At 34.5% G+C, this 19,668-nt stretch overlaps 1 protein-coding gene across 1 annotated transcript in view; it reads left to right on the top strand.

Annotated features, from left to right (window-relative positions):
- The window catches only part of ECT2 (epithelial cell transforming 2), a 62,876-nt gene that overhangs the window by 14,139 nt on the left and 29,069 nt on the right, over positions 1 to 19,668 (top strand). The window contains exons 10-17 of the mRNA XM_077763681.1: positions 34 to 149; positions 1,012 to 1,074; positions 2,586 to 2,808; positions 6,795 to 6,931; positions 10,624 to 10,743; positions 15,118 to 15,186; positions 17,013 to 17,123; positions 18,077 to 18,173. Coding sequence (XP_077619807.1) covers positions 34 to 149; positions 1,012 to 1,074; positions 2,586 to 2,808; positions 6,795 to 6,931; positions 10,624 to 10,743; positions 15,118 to 15,186; positions 17,013 to 17,123; positions 18,077 to 18,173 — 936 coding nt within the window. The remainder of the gene's footprint in view (positions 1 to 33; positions 150 to 1,011; positions 1,075 to 2,585; positions 2,809 to 6,794; positions 6,932 to 10,623; positions 10,744 to 15,117; positions 15,187 to 17,012; positions 17,124 to 18,076; positions 18,174 to 19,668) is intronic.

Consider the following 19,668-nt stretch of genomic DNA (forward strand, 5'->3'; position numbering starts at 1 on the left):
AGCTTATTTATGCTTGTATGCATTTCTCTTTAGGAGGTAACTGTTTACCTGTTGGAGATGAAAGATGCACTCACCTTATAGTTGAAGAGAATATAGTAAAAGAACTTCCATTTGAACCTTCGAAGAAACTTTATGTTGTCATTCAGGAGGCNTAATAGAGTTTTATTTTAATTTAATATTTTTATTTTAAGTAGGCTCCATACCAGTGTGGGGTTTGAGCTCAGGGCCCTGAGATTAAGAGTTGCATGCTCTACCAACTGAGCCAGCTAGGTGCCCCAAGATTGGTTTTTAAAAAATAGTACTAATAGTTTTTCCTTTTTATTTAAATTATTTTTATAACGTTTATTTAGTTTTGAGATGGGCGGAGTGTGAGTTGGGGATGGGTAGAGAGAGAGGGAGACACAGAATCTGAAGGAGGCTCCACGCTTGGAGCTCAGGCTTCACCTGAGCCGAAGTCAGTTGCTTAGTCGACTGAGCCACCCAGGCAACCCACTCCCCCGCTTTTTATTTTAATGTTTTATTTATTTCTGAGAGAAAGAGAACTAGCAGGGGAGGGGCAGAGAGAAAGGGAGACACAGAATCCAAAGCAGGCTGTAGGCTCCAGGCTGTCAGCATAGAGCCAGACGCAGGGCTCAAACTTGTGAACCTCAGGATAATGACCCATGCCAAGTCAGATGCTTAACTGGCAGAGCCACCCAGGTGTCCCTCTTTTTTCTCTTTTTTTGTTTTTTTGTTTGTTTGTTTAGAGAGCTCAAGTGCGGGGAAGGAGAGAGAGAGAGAGAGAGATTGAGACAGAGAGAGAGTCACAAGCAGCTTCTGCACTGTTAGTGTGGAGCCTGACATGGGGCTCGCTTGATTTCACAAACTGTGAGATCATAACCTGAGCCAAAATCAAGAGCTGGTTGATTTAAGATGCTTAACCCACTCAGCCAGTCAGGTGCCCTACCTAATAGCTTCCCTGAGAAGGTAAAAATCTTAATTAAAAAAAAATTTTTTTTGTCTCTCACCTAGTGGTTCTGGGGAAGCATTCAAATGGATGCCCGAGCTGGAGAAACTATGTATTTATATGAAAAGGTATGCTTTTATTGTACCTTATTCATTTGATTGTATAAAGATAGTACCTCTGTCCAAAAAGAGCATGGTATAATTGACATACCAGTCATCTTTTACGTCATGTTCAGGAGTTTCAGAATAATTGGATAATTGGATATTCTGAGTAATAGCCTGTGTAGCTTTAAGTAAAACTATTCAATGCAGTAGATATATTTTAATCTAATCTATGTCATTCTGTGCTGCTACTTAGTGATACCATTATGAACAATAACAGTCCTATCTTTAGAAACGTAGAATCTTATTTAAAAAATTTTTTTTTAATGTTTTATTTATTTCTGAGAGAGATAGCGTGAGCAGGGGTGGGTCAGAGAGAGAGGGAGACACAATCTGAAGCAGGCTTCAGGCTCTCAGTTAGCTGTCAGCACAGAGCCTGAAGCGGGGCTCGAACCTACAGATACTGTGACCTGAGCTCAAGTCGGATGCTTAACCAACTGAGCCACCTAAGCGCCCCAGAAACATAGAATCTTAAGGGAAAGATGGCTATACATACAGTTTAAGTGCAGAATATGTGCTATAGTTGAGTAATTATTTTAACAAGCCTCACTCTGAGACTCAGGAGGGACTGAAAAGAACAAATAAGTGTTCAGTGAACTTACTAGACTAACCTTGTAAGGACATTCAAGTTAGACAGCAAGTACTTGAAAGTACATTGAAAAAGCAAGTAGTTTAGTGTGGCTTTAGAAAAGAGTGTGGGAACGGCCAACAAATATAGCTTATGATGTAGACAGAATCAAGGCAGTTTTCACATCTTAAAGAATTTGGGAAATATTGGAGGCCATTGAAGAATATCTAAGGGGAGAGATATCATTAAAAAATGACTCTAATAGTAGATTGTAGGCAAGAAAAATGCAGCCTTTGTCCTAGATTGGTGAAAAGTGGTATCATTCACCAAAACATGAAGGAAAGATTTTCTTTATTTGGAGATTTAGTTTGAATGGAATACTGAAGAGGTGGTACAGATTTATTATGATTCTATAAAATCTAAATAGGTACTATATTGTCTTCTGATTCTTCTGTTCTCAAAGTAAGGTTTTTAACATAAAGTTAAAATTTGTGCTTAAAATATCAGGAGAGAGTTTTTAAAGTCAAGTGTTATTTGGCAAATACTGGAGAGCAGTATGTCCAGGTGCTGTACTAAATGCTAAGGATATGGTGAACAAAATATGAATGGTCCCTGTCTTCCAGAGTTGATGGCCTAACAGGGGACTAGACAGTAAACAAGCTTACAGATGAATATATAATGGTGATAGAGCTATGAAGAAGCAGAATGAGGTGCTTGGGGTTAGGCAATTACAGTGGTCCCTTGACTATTATGTTTTATGAATCTTCTGAATTACCTGGCAGAGTGTATAGTTGTAAAATCATTGTGCAAAATCCAGATTTTGTCAAGTTTGCAAATACATTTTTCTTCTGTCCCCGTCTCTGTAGAGAACCAAGGAAGTAAAATTGAGCTTTTGTGCTTTTGATTGCAGGCTAATACTCCTGAGCTCAAGAAATCAGTGTCACTGCTTTCTCTAAATACCCCAAACAGCAATCGGAAAAGACGTCGTTTAAAAGAGACACTTGCTCAGCTTTCAAGAGAGACAGACATGTCACCTTTTCCTCCCCGTAAGCGCCCGTCAGCTGAACATTCCCTTTCTATAGGGTCACTCCTAGATATCTCCAACACACCAGAATCTAGCATTAACTATGGAGGTAATTCACATTTTAAAAAATTGATGATTGAAGTTTAGCAGAATGGATTAATTATTAGAATATAGGTAAATCACTGCTACAGTGAATATGAAAGATTCTGCCTTTTATTACCATTGTTCTTGCTGAGGAGAAAAGACACATAAAAGTGCTTCCATTTCATGATTGCTTACTATATGCTAAGTGCTTTCTATATTTTATTTGTGTATTACTCTAGAAAATGATAGAGCTGTTCAAAAAGCCAATTTTTAACTCTAGCAAGAAAAGATCACAGGAGTCACATGAATTATGGAGAAAATAGGTACATTTAAATCAGTGTAGGGTAAGTTTGGTTTGTTCTCAAATGATAGAGGAAGGCCCTAGAATTAACTCTTGTCTCTGGTCATCAATTTTTCCCTCCATTTTTGTTTTTTAATCTGCATATAAATATGTTGTGTTTTTTAGATTTAAGAAATAATCAAAACCTCCCCTTAACCCCATGACTCTCTCTACTTACTGTCTCAGTTTTCTCTTTCCTTTTACAGGAGTGTTCTTCAAAGATTTACTGTGATCTATTGTGTCACTTCCTTGGCTTTCATTGTCTTTTTAACCCATTTCAACTGAACTTTATTCCCTACTGCATGAAATTGCTCTTGCTTAGGAGACTGACCGTTTTTATGCAGTCAGCAACACTGAACATGTGAACAGCTCACTATCCCTGGAGATAGTTTTTTTCCATAGCTTTCGTACATCATTTCTTGTTCTCCTTTGCCTAAATTCTCCAGCTCTAACTATTGAAGGTTATTTCTGAGTCATTTCTTCTCTATTGTATCCTTCCTAAATGGTGTCATTTAATTCCATGGCTTTAAAAACATTCATGCTATTGACTTCCCAATTTGTTTCCTTCTCTTTCCAACTGCCTACATAAGACCTATTCCTACTTGTCCATGTCCAATATACTTCTTAAATTTAGCATAATAAAATTAGAACTTTTTGTTTTGATTCTCTCTACCACTCTGAACTCTATTACTTTGCCATCCTTTGTTATCAGCCTTTTCTATAAATTGGATCTCAGACGATTATTTTGGGCTTCTAAATGGTCTCTCTATATTCATTTTTGCCTTTCTTTTTATTTTTTATTATTATTGTTACTTTGTTAATGTTTATTTTTGAGAGAGAGAGAGAGGGAGGCACAAAGCGTGAGCAGGGGAGGAGCAGAGAGAGAGAGAGGGAGACACAGAATCTGAAGCAAGTTCCAGGCTTTGAGCTGTCAGCACAGAGTCCGATGCGGGGCTCAAACTCAACTTAAGTTGGATGCTTAAGCAACTGAGCCACTCAGGTGCCCCCTTACCTTTCTTTTTTCTTTTAAGTTAGTTTATTTATTTATCTAAGTAATCTCTACACCAACCTGGAGATTAAACACATGACCCTGAGATTAAGAGTTGTATGCTCTTCTAACTGAGCCAGTCAGGCATCCCCAATTTTGCCTTTCTACATGCAGCACTTAGGTCTCTAAAATACATATGCCTCTTCTCTACTGGTATTCATTCAGCAGCTTTGCATTACCATAGCTTTCAAGTTCGTACATGATCCTTTCTCAGCTATCTTCAACCTCATATGATATCATGCTCTCCTGTAATTTAAGCTTCCATCACACTAATTATCTTTGTTATTCTTCAGATATTCCCACTATATTCATACCTCAGGAACTTTATACTTGCCCTCTTTGCTTTAAAGAAATCTTCTTGGGTTTTCTGCAGTTAGATCCCTGTTTGAGTACTCCTCACCTACCCATTACCTGGTTGTTGTCTTTACTAGTAGTTATTACTGTTAGAAACTGTATTTTTTGTTAATTTTGTTTGCTTCACCAGAATGTAAGCTTTACAAAGACAAGAACAATGTCTAGTAGAGAGTAGGTACTCACTAAATATTCATGGAAAGAATTGAGTGTCAGTTTAGGATAGACCCAGAAAACTAAGGTGGAGTTGAGAAATAAGATGAGTAAGAATACAGATAACAGTATACAAATTTGCTGTTTGGGGAGTAGTGAATAGATTAGTTGACTTGTAGTATGGAGGAGTTATAGTTAAATTAGAAAGTTTAGTTGGGGCCTAATATTAGAGGACTTTAAAATCAGACTGGCATGTTTGAGCTGCATATAATCATTAATGAATTTTAAGAATCTATTGAGCAGTAGAGTAATTGGTTGAGTAGGTAATTTGTAGTGGATTATTCTGAAGAATGATTAAAAGGAAGGCAGTTTAGAGATGGCCAGACCATGAAGTAATCTGTAGTGGCTTAGGCCACAAGGTGATGAGGCCCTGAGTCAGGGTTGCTAATAGTTGGAAAGAAAAGTGGAGATAACTGATGGAATGGAGTGACAGGAAGGGAATAAGGGATGATGGCAAAGTATTAAAATAGGATGTTACCTTGGCAAAAATAGGAAGTCTGTATTTTAGAGGAAGATAGTGCAGTGTTAGAGAATATCCAGGTAAAATTGAGGTACAAATATCCGTTGGGTATTTGGAAAAATTGAACTTGGTGTTTGGGTAGAGGATTATGATTAGATACATAGGTCTGAGAATTTACTGGGTCCACAATCATGATGAACATACTGGGTATGGGATAGTAAGAGCTGATCATAAAGGACTGAAGCTTGAATATGCAGTTGAGGGAACAGAAGAAAATGAACCACGACAAAACTCAGACATGACAGTTGTACTAATATATAAGGTACTCTGTATAGTAGAATGCCCTGTTTGTAGATCACTGCCTAAGCACAGTAATTAAATTAGATCAATGTATGTCAGTTTCTTCCTCTTGAAATATGTAATGGCAGAAGCTCTTCGGTCTGTTGAGAGCAGCCTGAAATAACAAATGGCAAGTGGGAACATCTTTGAAGTCTACCAGCTTTGAAAAGCACTCAAAGTTCCATAGTACATATCATTGTTTTAATAATACTTAAGATTATCATTGACTAAAATTAATATACTGGGACTATGTATTGTTTTTTTCTATGTCATTCTATTGTATGTTATACATTAGTATTCTTATTGAAAAGCTTGCTATTAGGAGATTCTGTACATAATGTTAAAGTATTTTAATCATATTGATAGTAAGAAAGTATACTATATTAAGCTTTTATGAAATTTCATGTGTCCTCCCACTTTGTGTTGGACTGGGTGTTTTTATATTAAGAACTAACCAAGAATTTGCAGAAATGTTGGGTTGTTTTTTTTTTTNTTATGGAAAATTTTAAAATTTTATTTGAGCTTTTTATTTTGAAATATTTTCAGATTGCAAAAAGCCACAAAAATAGTACAAATATTCTAGTACTCTACTCAGATTTCCCAAATGGAAATACTCTGCCATGTTTTTGTTAGCATTTATTTATTCATTCATTCTCTCTCTTTTTCTGTATACACACATATTTTTTTATGTCTGCACTATTTGAGATTAAGTTGCAGATATTTCATGCTTTATTTCTAAATACTTAAATGTGTATTTCCCAAAATAGAGGGACATTTCTTGTACCACTGTAATACAGGTATTGTAATTAGGAAATTGACATTAATACCATGACCTACTCTTAATTTTTATTAGTTGTTCCACTTATATTCTTTTTAGGAAAAGAAAAAGTTTTGTGTTTTTTTTTTTCCTCCTGGTCTAAGACTCAATCCAGGGTCATAGAGAAAGTTGTTATCTCTCTCTAGTCTCTTCTAATCTGGAATAGTTCCTCAGCTTTCTTTGTTTTCGATCAATGACTTTAACATTTTTGAAGAGTACAGGCCAGCTATTTAGTATAATGTCTGTCATTTTGGAGTCACTGATACTTTGGACCATTATTTTTTTCTGGCTTTTTCTGATAAAGAAATTAAACTTTAGTGAAAATCTAAATGGGTATATTTGTAAGAGTGGATATCTTTCCCCCTTTTTTTGTTGTTAAATCTGCACAATATCTAGTCCTCTAGCTGACTTTCATTAAATATTTCCTCTTTTTCACCTTTTAGAAACACCAAAGTCTTGTACTAAGTCTTCTAAAAATTCCACTCCAGTTCCTTCAAAGCAGTCAGCCAGGTGGCAAGTTGCAAAAGAGCTTTATCAAACTGAAAGTAATTATGTAAATATATTGGCCACAATTATTCAGGTAAGAGTTTGGTGCAAAATGATCCCCATTCCTGTGTTTCTAACTAAAAAATCTGAGAGATGTTATTTCTTACAAGCAAATTATGTAAGCATAGAATTTGAACATAGATACTAAAAATGAAAATGTATGACAAAAGTCTGCTATTAGGGAAATACCATAAGTGTAATAGTAGCTTTTATTCATATAGAAATAGCACCACTTTTTATAGTGACTTCAAAAGAGAAGAATCCTCAATAGATGATCTTGGAGAGGACTAACTTTTATTCAATGAAGAACTTTTCATGTTCCCTGTCAGGATACTGCATTTATATTCATGCGGATATGGTAGATAACTTTTTCTGAAAGTGTGCATTCTAGGAGTCATTGCTTTATTTAGTATTGTATGTATGTGAAAATCAATAGCAATGAAGCATAACAGTATGGATGTAATTTTTTTCAGTAATCCTTTCATGAGTCAAGTTTCTTTAAAAAAATTTTTTTCAATGTTTAGTTATTTTTGAGAGACAGAGCACAAGTAGGGGAAGGGCAGAATCCGAAGCAGGCTTCAGGCTCTAGGCTCTGAGCTGTCAGCACGGAGCCTGACATGGGGCTCGAACTCCTGAGCTGTGAGATCATGACCAGAGCTGAAGTCAGATGCTTCACGGACTGAGACACTCAGCCACCCCTCATTTGTCAAGTTTCTTAAAGTATGCAGTGGTTAGTCATAAATATTAATTCCTTGCTAATCATTAAAATTTACTATGAAGTTATTGCTGAAGAAAAAAAAATTCTAATGGATCCTTTTAGGATGAGATTGAAAATGATATTAAAGAATAAACTGAAATTCAAGGTTCTGAAATGCAATAATAGGACGTTATATTGGCATCTGTAGAAAGAGGGAATATATTTGTTTTAGGTAATGAAGGAGATTGTCAGGAAAATAAAGTTGATACCATCAAGCTTGTCTTTGAATAAAAAAATAATAGGGAGCTTCTGATTGGGGTTAATTTTTAACTGACCTCTATTTGGATTTTTAATATAACTCATTAAGGTTCAATATGATAGTCTTTAGTTGCTTGTACCATGATAAAATGCATGGATAAGAAATGGAAAGACTTCTTTTCCTGCTATTCATGGAGAGGTTATTCTTCGCAGTTAATTTGTTTAGCAGCAGTCAAGGGTTTATGAGGCCCTCTGCTGTATTAAACTTTACTTGTTTTAAGTCAGCTTTGCTCTTCTTCCTCAAGGGAAATCATCCTGGATAAGTTTCTTGTTGAAGTTTTTATAGTCAGCCAAAATGTAGTCGAGTAGCAGAAAATCCCCTTGGCATATACTGTTCATGTACTTTAGTAGCATTTATTATCCAGAAATGTAAATCCTTTAAGGCCATGGTAAATGCACTGGAGTTTCAGAATTGTAATTTGCATATCAATTAAATTAGCTAAAATGCCGTAAAAAAAGCCCTTTGAATTATTAGACTTAGATCATTTCATACCACTGTGCTTACTATAAACTCACCTAAGATTTTATTTAAAAGATTGTGATCTAAAGTCATAATAATGTTCTCTTCAGTCTTTATTTTAGGACTGATGTTTTTCTTCCTGTTTTTGAAATTGGATATGGAATAATTAAATTTAGCCCCCAAATTAAATGGATCTCCAGAAGCTTCTTTATGTATTTCATATAATAACTTGGGTGCCTATTAATTATAAATTAGTGTCCCAAGTGTCAAAGAGGATTCCTATTTTAAAGGAGCTTAGACTGGAAGAGGAGATAAAACATACATACCTAATTATAATACCAAGTACAATGATATGAACATCATGAGGGAGGTTAGTTAAGGCATTTGGAGATTTGTGAGGTAAGAGTTTTACCTTTTCAAGCTTAGGGAAGGTGTTGGGTTGGAAGTTTCAGTGGGTTGAAGTTGGAAAAAGTATCAGAAAGAAGATAAAAACTGAAGTGAATTTTGAAGTAGGAGTATGATTAGTACATGTAAAGAATATGGGTAGGAAGTGTATTTGAAATTACACAAATAATATTGACAATTGAAGATGTATATCATTCAAGGTATAATGACTAGTCTAAGGTTTAGGTTTAAGGAAACTAAGCTGTAAGGGGGTAGGGTATGGATATAGTGAGAGTTGAGGTCAGGCTGTCTATGCCACACAGAGAAGGCTTTTGTGTAGTGTTATGCCATATCTAATATAGAGAAGAATTTTTGATGGGAAGGGGAAGATGGTATCTGACTAGCATTTTTTTGGAAGATACTTGGTTCACTTTGAAGGAGGTCCTGAAGAGGGGAAATTGTGGAGACAGGACTGATTTGGAGGTTATTTCAGCAGTTTCAGTTAGAGATTTTGAAGACTTGAACTTCTTTCAGTGAAAATGAAAATAGGATAAATTCGAGAAATGTTGGAAAGGTAGAATCAGAAGTGTTTGGCTGTCTAGTGTTTTATGGAGGCTTTAAAACAAGTACATGAGAACCGTTTTTGGATAGTTTAACATGTCTTAAGACTACTGGTAGGTTTTAAAGTAAAAAGTAAAATTTTAAAAAGTCAAATGACTAGTTAAAGTAAAAATAGTAATGTATTGTTGGGTCCTTAATATATGTGGAAGTAAAATGAGTGATAACAGCACAAATGCCATAATAAGCCAAAGTAAAAATAAGTAAATAGATGGATAGATAAGTAAGTAAATAAATAAATACAAGAAATAGAATAAATAAAAGATAAATAGTAAAGAACTACATGAAAATTATGGGGGCATCTGGCTGACTTAATTGCTAGAGCCTGTGACCTCTGATCTCAGGGTTTTGAGTTTGACCCCCATGTTGGAAGTAGATTGCTTAAAAATGAAATCTTTATTAAAAAACCAAAACACTTCACATGAAGATTTTGAATTGTTACTATTTTTAAGAATTACATTTCTGTGAATTTATTCATCCAAAATACTTATATATATAAATATAAATTAAATAAATACATTTTTCCAGGCCTTCCATTTCTGCAATTATGGTGAACCCTACCTGCTAAAAACAATTAAAAATACTGAAATCAGAAAAAAAGTCAAAAAGAAAACCTCTATTATACTAAATACATCAGTAAACTAATAATAAACTGAGGTATATTCAGAGGCCAAAATCTAAGTACAGTTGTGTGCTAAAAACAACTTTTACCCCAGCGACCCCAAGGCCTCAGTGGACACAGAAAACCACCACAAAAACTAGTTTCCACCCTACTGTCAAACTTCCAGTAAAGTTAAAAATGTGTATAACCTATGACCCAGAAATGCTAAATGTCTAAACATTTAGTAGTTATATTAAGTGTATGTCTGGAAATCATTGATTGCTTTGCTTTCTTACTTAGTAATTTGAATAAAAATCACAAATTACTCTTGTATTATACTAATAACCATTTTATATTATGAGATTCTAACATAACATTTTATGATAAGAATATATATATACACAGATGTAAAAATAAATAGGATAAAATAGGAAATGAAAAAAGGTCTCTTTTTGGAAGAAATATTTTTCTAAAATTTTTTTCTTTTCCATCAACATCTCCTCTCTTATCACTGTCTATATTATTTTTTTAATTTTTTAAATGTTTATTTTTGAGAGTGCGTGTGCGAGAGGGGGAGGGACAGAGAGAGAGGGAGACACAGAATCTGAAGCATCTATCTAAACTAGTCTTTTTTTTTTAACCGTTTAGTTATTTCAGGTACCATTGGAAGAGGAAGGACAACGTGGTGGGCCTATCCTTGCACCAGAAGAGATTAAGACTATTTTTGGTAGTATCCCTGATATCTTTGACGTGCACACTAAGATAAAGGTAAATTTGTATATGTTAGGTTGGTAGTAACTCTTTTCAGATTGTGTTTACATAATATAATTTTTTTTTCAGTTACTATTGATTGGGTAAATAAGTTTTATACCTAAAACTTATTCTCTCATTTATTCCTTTGAATCATTTATGCCCCTTTGCTCCAGTGCCCTATTAATATTTGTTGTTTGCCTGTTTTTTGATTTTGATTAATCCTGAAATAAGGAATTAAACCTTATGAAGTCTTTTCTATAGAGAAGTGATTGCTACTGGTATTTTTATTTTCCTGCTGTTCCTCTCAGGTTGTACGTTTTGCTTTGAGTTTGAAAAAGTGAAGCTGAAAGAGACCTAGAGACCATTTTGTTCATTTCTCTGTTAATAGATAAACAAACAAAAAAAACCCACATAAGACTGTTCTATCCTCTTCTTTATGGTTTTTCCTTTGATGAAGGGTCCATGATTTACTATCAGTCTGTCATAGTAAAGTAATTTTGGAACAGGTTTAGCCGATCTCTTAAGTGTTTAAGCTTTATTTCCTCTTACTTTTCCTGTGTAGTATTGAGCAAAATTGAGCAGTTTTCTCCTCCCATATTAAACAACCCATATTAATGGTTATTTCATATTCCAATAAAAAGATCAGTCTGAATTATAGAATGTTTCAAATAAGTACATTATATTACTTTTGATTTTACTGTACATTATAAACAAAAGTATAAAAGGTCTTTGTTAGTAAAAATTTAATTTATTAAATTCTTACATTTGTACTTTATCAAAATCCATGATCACATTTCACTTATTTCTAAATCTAAAGGGAACTCTGAAAGAATCTTTATTTTCTTAATAAGCTATAGAGTTTCAGCCTCGTTTAACCTTATTCTAGTTAAGTTTCTGAATATTCAAAAAGAATTTTTGTTATATTTTTTCTTTCATAGGAAACACAGAAGGGTAGAATGGGAAGGCTAGTAGGTTTTCATCTTGGTGTCCTAACTAATTTGTGGATCAATTTGAATTTGTGTCACTCATTTAGCTGGTCTAGGTGTGTAAGTGCTCTTCTAATATAAAATGTTATCCTTGTTATGTGTATAGGATCATAATCTCAGTAGAGAAAATCATGTTTTCTGATTCACGGGAGCTTTGAAAATGATTGCTACCCTTTAGTTTTCTCATACGAAACATAATTCTTTAAGCTTCTTCTATAAAGTTGGATTGTCAATATTTCAACTATTTGTTGTTTAGCTGATTTCAAGTTTGACACACATTTAAAAATTTCAAAGCCTGTGTCCTTTTCTACCACAAAACCAATCCAGGTTGTCAAACATTTGTAAGACCAGGAGTAAGGGAAAGAGGAGTAGAAAATACTCACAATCCTATCACCCATAATTTTAAATTTTGTTGTATTTTCTTATCTTTTTTATACATAGCGGGTTTTTTTCCCTTCTTTTAACTGTAGCCATCGAGTTACTGGCACATCTAGTGAACAGTACCACGAAGTTGGTATTATTGTCTACATTTTACAGATATGAAACTGCTACACACAGAAATTAAATAATTTTTCCAAAGTCAGTCACCTGGTAAATCCTGGATCTGGGATTTGAATACTTGTTTGTCTGACTTCAGAGTCTTTAAAGCCTTAAAGCCTAATGCTATCTTGCCTTTTTTTTTTTTGGAAATTGAGATATAATTGCCATATCATTGTATTAGTTTTAGAATACAAATAATACTTTGATAACTTTGATATGTGTATATATTATGAAGAGATCACCACAATAAATTTAATTAACATTTATCACCACATAGTTACAAATACTTTTTTCTATTCAAGTTTATTTATTTATTTTTTGAGAGAGATGGACAGTGCGAGCAGGGAAGGGGGAGAGGGAATCCTAAGCAGGCTTACTCTTCATCGTCAGCCCATGTGGAGCTTGAACCCACGAAATTGTTAGATCATGACCTGAGCCAAAACCCATAGCTAGATGCTTAACTGACTCAGCTACTCAGAAGCCCCACACATTCTTTTTTCTTTGTGATGAGAACTTTTGAGATCTAATTTCTTAGCAATTTTCAAATATGCAATACAGTATTGTTAACTACAGTCACCATGCTATACATTACATTCCCCGGACTCTGAGGGATGGCTCACAAACTGTGAGACCATACCTTAACCGACTGAGCCACCAAGTGCCTCGATTATATTGCTTTCTGATAGTAATGTTCTTATGTAAATATATACAGCCATCTTACAGTATTATAGTTTTTTATGCTTTTTTTTTTTTTTAAAGTAGGCACTACACCCAGTGGGGGAGTTTGATCTCAGAACCATGAGATCAGGAGTCACATGCTCTACTGACTGAGCCAGCCAGGCGTCCCCAGTTTTTAACACTTTAAAAGAGGACTACTAGATTATATTGGCAGAGCTTTAAGTTTTTCTCTTTTGTATCATAGTTTTCCAAATATCCTGTGTACTTGATATTAAATACATAGGTAAATAAAGTTAATAACTGCTTACTCAGTATTACAATCTGTTAAGGATCTTTTTTGGTTAAAATTTGACTTAGTTTTTTAAAATTTCTTTTAGAGAGGGTACAAGCTGGGGAGAGGGGTAGAGGGTGGCGGAGAGAGAGGGAGAGTTCCAAGCAAGTTCCATGCTTAGTGTGGAGTCTGACCTGGGGCTTGATCCCACAATCCTGGGATCATGACCTGAACTGAAATCAAGAGTCGGGATACTACCAACTGAGCCACCCAGATGCCCCTAAAGATTTTATTTTTAAGTAGTCTCTATACCCAGCATAGGGCTCAAACTTAAACCCCGAGATGAAGTCGCTTATTCCCCTGACTAAGCCAGCCAGGTTCCCATAAGGATTCTTCTAAGGGCTAATCAAGTATTAACTAATTTAATCCTTTGAGGTAGGAATTATTACTATCTTCATTTTTCAGAATAGGAAATTGAGGCACTCAGCGGTTAAATAATATGCCCAAGGGCACAGAACAAACTCTAGAGCCAGTTTTTTTTTTTTTTTAATTAGTTAATATGTAATGCAATATTGGTTTCAGGAATAGAACTGTGATTCATCGCTTGCATACAACACTCAGTGCTCATCACAAATGGGCTCCTTAGTACCCATCATCCATCTTGCCCCTCCCCATCACTTCCCTACGCCAACCCTAGTTTGTTCCATGTCCGAAAGTTAGAGCCAGTATTTAAAATAGCAAGTCAGTGTCAGAATCTACTATATTATATCGCCCTAAGGTTTGTCTGATTTATGAATTTTTCTTTTCTTTTGTTTTAAAGAACAACCTTTATGGAAAATAACTAATTTCCAAAGCAAAAATAGTAAGAAGAGTGACACTATTTTACATTTTTTCTGTGTTGCTTAAGAGAAGACTGTTTCTCATATCCATTTCTGAATTCAGTCTGTTGTATCTCATATCCTGTAGCCTCTAGAAAAGTCTCTTGTATACTTGTGAGAGAAGTAAGAGTGGAAAACACATAGGGAGCTTTAGTGTTGTGATGAAAATAGTTTGAATCTCATGAATTCCATTGCAAAGGTTTCCTGGGGGGCCTGTGGATGACACTTGGAGAACTTTTGGTTATAAGAATTTACTGATTAGTTTCTACTTTAAAGTCACTTTTAGAATTTCAGTTAGGGAATGTCATTTCTTGGCATCTCATTTTATCATCTGATTTGTGTTTTATTATCTTACAGTGCTTTTAAATGTCTTCAAAAATTTTTACAAATATTTAATATTTTAGGATGATGATAGAGGAGTTTTATGGGTCAGGAATTAGCAAACTATGGTTGATGGACCAAATCTAGTCAGATTAGGATTTTGGTAAAGTTTTGCTTGTTTTGCTAAAGAAAATTTTATTGAAACATAGCCATATTCAATTGTTTATGAATTATCTGTGATTGCTTACACACCACAAGGACAGAGTTGAGTACTTGTAACAGAAAACATATGGCCTGCAAGGCTTGAAATACTTACCTTCTTGCCCTTTAAGTAAAATTTGCTGACCTGTTAGAGATTACAGTTTCAAATGGGTGCTTTAGCAGCAAGATTGAAAGTAGTTTTCTAGAATTAATAATGGCAATCAGTTTTATAGTTAATAAGAAAAGATGTTGAACTGGCTTATCAATTTGGAAAGTTAGGCTTAGTCTTATTGACTTGACACTGTTTATATTTTCTTAATTATTTTTCAAAGGGTATTTTCCTTATAGTCAAAGAGTTAATTCCTTTTTTAGGAGAAAGAATGTGTTACTGTTTTGCACATCGAATTAAGATACTTTGTAAGGTACTTCTTTCAAATGAATATTTCAAAAATATAGGAAAATGTTTAAGGGACTGTCAAATTCAAGCTTAAATGTTTCATTTGTGCTCTTTCAGGATGATCTGGAAGACCTTATTGTTAATTGGGATGAGAGCAAAAGCATTGGTGACATCTTTCTTAAATATGTGAGTATTTCATTTTTAGGTTTTCAGGTTAAAGCATCATCTCATTAAGTACTCTCAGGGAGTGACAGTTACTTGTTTAAATGTGTGAGCTTTCAAAACTCTGACATAGTTGTGTTTATAAAATATATTCTTGTTTCTGAAATATATTTGCTGTATATAGTTTAACACTTTTCTTGATACCCCAAGGTCATCGTTGGGAACACCAATTGTCATCCTGTGCTATAAAGTTTTACTGTATATCAAGTTATTTGTCCTTCATAAATGGTCACAGACTAATGATCTTGTGAAATTTTCTGTAACTGAGTTTTTAATTTTCTCTTTTTAGTTGATATCATTTTTTAATCTCATTGTATCTGCCCCGCATAAAAGCTTCTAATGAACTGATTTCCTTTGCTAGGGTAAAACCACATAGCTTAAGTTTATCAAATAAAGTAAGTTCATTTTGAATGAGGTGCTATGAATAGGATTTCTAAGTGTCTTTCAGTCTCTGTGAATACAGTTTATAGGTTTCAGTGCCTTAGGTTCTGGCACATACACTTTTCTTTTCAGAGGCCTCCTCCTAACTTCCATTCTTACCATTTAGTCTTACATTTTTTTTCTGATTGGTTGAGAATTCCAAATATGCAAATTATTGTTACTTTTTTCTTTTCTTTTGGTCACATACTTTTCATTTTGATACCTGTTAGTCTCTTCAGTTAGCTGAGACATTTTCCTTTTATTGTTGCATTTTTGGGTAATATAATTGATGTTTTATTTTTAATGTTTATTTTGAGAGCGTGAGCATGCTTGCCAGTGGAGAGGAGCAGAGAGAGAGAGAGAAAGAGAGAGAGGGAAATAGAGTCCCAAGCAGGCACTCAGCACAGAGCCTGACAAGGGGCTCCATCTCACAACCATGAGAGCATCACTTGAGCAGAAATCAAGAGTTGGACGTTTAACCAGCTGAGCCACCGAGGTGCCCTTATAATTAATCTTTTAAGTAGTTGTTTGGGGGCACCTAGGTGATTCAGTTGGTTAAGCATCCAGTTCCTGGTTTTGGCTTTAGGGCATGATCTCACGGTTCATGAGTTCGAGCTCCACATTGGATTCCATGCTGGCGGAACCTGATTGGGATTCTCTCTCTCTCTTTGCCCCTCCCCAATTCATGTGCCCTTGCTTGCTCTTTCTCTGTCAAAAATAAATAAATGTTAATTTTTATTTATTTTTAGAAAATTTTTAAATATTTATTTTTGAAAGAGAGAGAGAGACAGAGTGCAAGCAGGGGAGAGGCAGAGAGAGAGGGAGACACAGAATCTGACTCAGGCTGTAGGCTCTGAGCTGTGAGCACAGAGCCTCATGACCTGGGGCTCAAATTCACGGATTGCAAGATCATGACCTGAGCCAAAGTCAGATGCTTAATTGACTGAGGAGCCACTAAGGAGCCCCTAAATAAATAAACTTTAAATGATGGTTTGGATTAATCAGTAAATAATAGTATGTCATAATAAGGGGTACTTATTACTTACTATATTCCGAAATTACAGAAATTTGAAAACTTTGTCATGTTTATGTCAATACAATAAGTATCGTATACTTTTGTTTCTTCCTGAGTTTTTGCTTGCTTTTTTAAGTTTTAGGCTTTGTGTATCAGTTGATGCATTTTGTTTAGCAATTGACTCATTAATGAGAAATGTGTAAAATTTTGTATTTAACTTGAGAGGAAGCTTATTACAAATTTTTCTTTTGTGTTCAGTATGTCAGATTTTGGCTATTGATTATTTGGCTTTAAATTTCATTATCTAATGGTAACATTCATAACAAATTAATACTTTTTTTCTTCTTCTCCCTAGTCAAAAGATTTGGTAAAAACATACCCTCCTTTTGTAAACTTCTTTGAAATGAGCAAGGAAACAATTATTAAATGTGAAAAACAGAAGCCAAGATTTCATGCTTTTCTCAAGGTAATGTGCATTTCTTTCAAATAAAAATTTGAGAATAATTTCTAAAGGAGTTCATTTAAATTATACTTTTAGTAAAAATTTGAGAATAATTTCTAAAGGAGTTCATTTAAATTATACTTTTAGTAAAAATATATCCATGTAAGAACACCTAACGTTAGCCATACCTGAGAGTGGCAGTGATGTTAAAGCTTCAGAAGATTTATTTATTTACTTATTTGTTTAATGTTTGTTTATTTTTGAGAGAGAGCATGCATGCAAGTGAGGGAGGGGCAGAGAGAGGAGGAGACACAGATCTGAATCAGGCTTCAGGCATTGAGCTGTCAGCACAGAGGGCTGTCAGCCCAGCACACAGGGCTCGAAGTCCCAGACCATGAGATTATGACCTGAGCCAAAGTGGAACGCTTCACTTACTGAGTCCCCCAGGCACCACAAAGCTTCAGAAGATTTAGATAGCAGAGGCCATGAGGGAACTGAGTGAAGGAGAATGCTGTCTGTAGTTATTCATATTTTTTAAAGTTATGCATGTTTTAGTTCTCAGACACCTAAAAATTTTTCAGTTTTATTTGGTTTTGCCTTTAAGGATTCTTTTTTTTTTTTTTTGCTTTACTAGGGTTTTATTTTGTTTATTCAATGGTTTCAGCATAATTAATACTTCAAAACTGTGTTTTTCTTGTGAATAGTGTAGGCTCAAGAGAAACTTAAGATATAATAGACAGGAGTAGGCAGAGAAACTCCCTTTGTGTTTAAGATATTAATCGTTGAGTGGCCAGGAGGTCATTTCAGGCTTTGGAAGATTATTCAGTCATAGTAATCTTTAAGAGAATAGTTCCCTTCCCATTCCTTCTATTAGTTCTTTTCAGGGCATTAGTGATAAGGCGTAATCTAATAAATGTAGGGCATTTAGTGTTTGCAAAAAACCCTTTTTTAAAAAATTTTTAATTTATTCCTTTCAGATAAACCAAGCTAAACCAGAATGTGGACGGCAAAGCCTTGTTGAACTTCTCATTCGACCAGTACAGAGGTTACCCAGTGTTGCGTTACTTTTAAATGGTACTCGTCTTTTCTATTTTCAGACTATTTTGGATGTTTTTTATGGAACTGTTTTGTTCTAAAAATTTTGAAATTCTTCTCATTTTCTGTTTTCTTAGATTTCAGCATTAAAGTTTATGTCTTGTATAGAAAATACCTTAATGGATAATCTTAATAATCACTGGTGCTACAATAATTCAGTCTCCTAAAATGCTTTATTTGTTACAGTATTAATTATACTATTTTTTCTTTCTCTACCGAAAGTCTTAAATTTCATGGTGTGTCATTAATTCAGTTAATTTACATACACTTAAACAAAATTCAGCCACAAAATCACAAGATGAGAGATGATTCACATGTTTCCAGTTATTTAGTCCTTTTCTGAATCTTCGTAAAGTTCTGTATACTTGCTCTAATGTTTACTTCTTTTTCTTAGATTGTGCAGAACACTCTTGAAGCATGCATCCATTTATCTGGAGCTTAAACTATACATATCAATGGAAGGGAGTTTTACAAAGTTATTTTTTATGAATAAATTTTGCCTATAGCAAAAGAAAAGCATATGTATATGCCTTTACATTTAGGTAAGGTAGTGAATATTTTTAGGAAATATTTTTTAAATTAAGTATGAAAATTAAATTACAAACAGGAATAAGTCTGTAATAAAGTATTTTGAGCCCCAAACCTTAAGCATAGTAGTATGGATAACAGATAAGGAGGCTACGTTTGTGACTGTTTAATCTATTTTTCTCTTTAAAATATTTTGAGTAGTATATGAATTATAGTAATAATTTAAAAAGTCTGTCATTTTTGGGTTTTTCTAAGGTTATCTGATGTAGTTTAGAATTGTCAGTTTCGAAGATTATTTCCCCAGTCTTTAAAAGCAGTCCTGGGGCGCCTGGGTGGCTTAGTCGGTTAAGCGTCCGACTTTCGCTTAGGTCATGATCTCGCGGTTCTTGGGTTCGAGCCCCGCGTCGGGCTCTGTGCTGACTGCCAGCTCGGAGACTGGAGCCTCTTTCAGAGTCTGTCACTCCCTCTCTCTCTGACCCTCCCCTGCTCACGCTGTCTCTCTCTCTCTCCTAGAAATAAATAAAACATTAAAAAAAATAAAAGCAGTCCTGTTTTTTAGATTATAAGGAGAATACATGAACAAATAGTGTGATTTAACGTTATAAAGCAGTGTGATTTTTATTATTATCTTCATTATTTTTTCATTAAGTACTTATATAAATCCATCAAATAGTTTCTAAGCCTTTCTTGTATCATTCCAGCTTCAAAGATTGGATAGGAAAAAAAAAAGATCGGGTGGGCGTGGTATTATGGAGCCATCAGATGGGATATGGCATAGGGAACTTAACCTGGATAAGAATAGTCCAAGTATAAGCATCTCACGAACCTCAAGGATAAATAAAACCTGCTCTCAAGGTCACTGACTATTCTCTGTGATAGAACCATGGGCTCCAACATGAAATATAATATATATAATAACTTCTCAGCTAATTGAGGATTATGTGTT

Source organism: Crocuta crocuta, unplaced genomic scaffold (assembly GCF_008692635.1).
Source record: "Crocuta crocuta isolate KB4526 unplaced genomic scaffold, BGI_CrCroc_1.0 scaffold433, whole genome shotgun sequence".
NCBI lineage: Eukaryota > Metazoa > Chordata > Mammalia > Carnivora > Hyaenidae > Crocuta > Crocuta crocuta.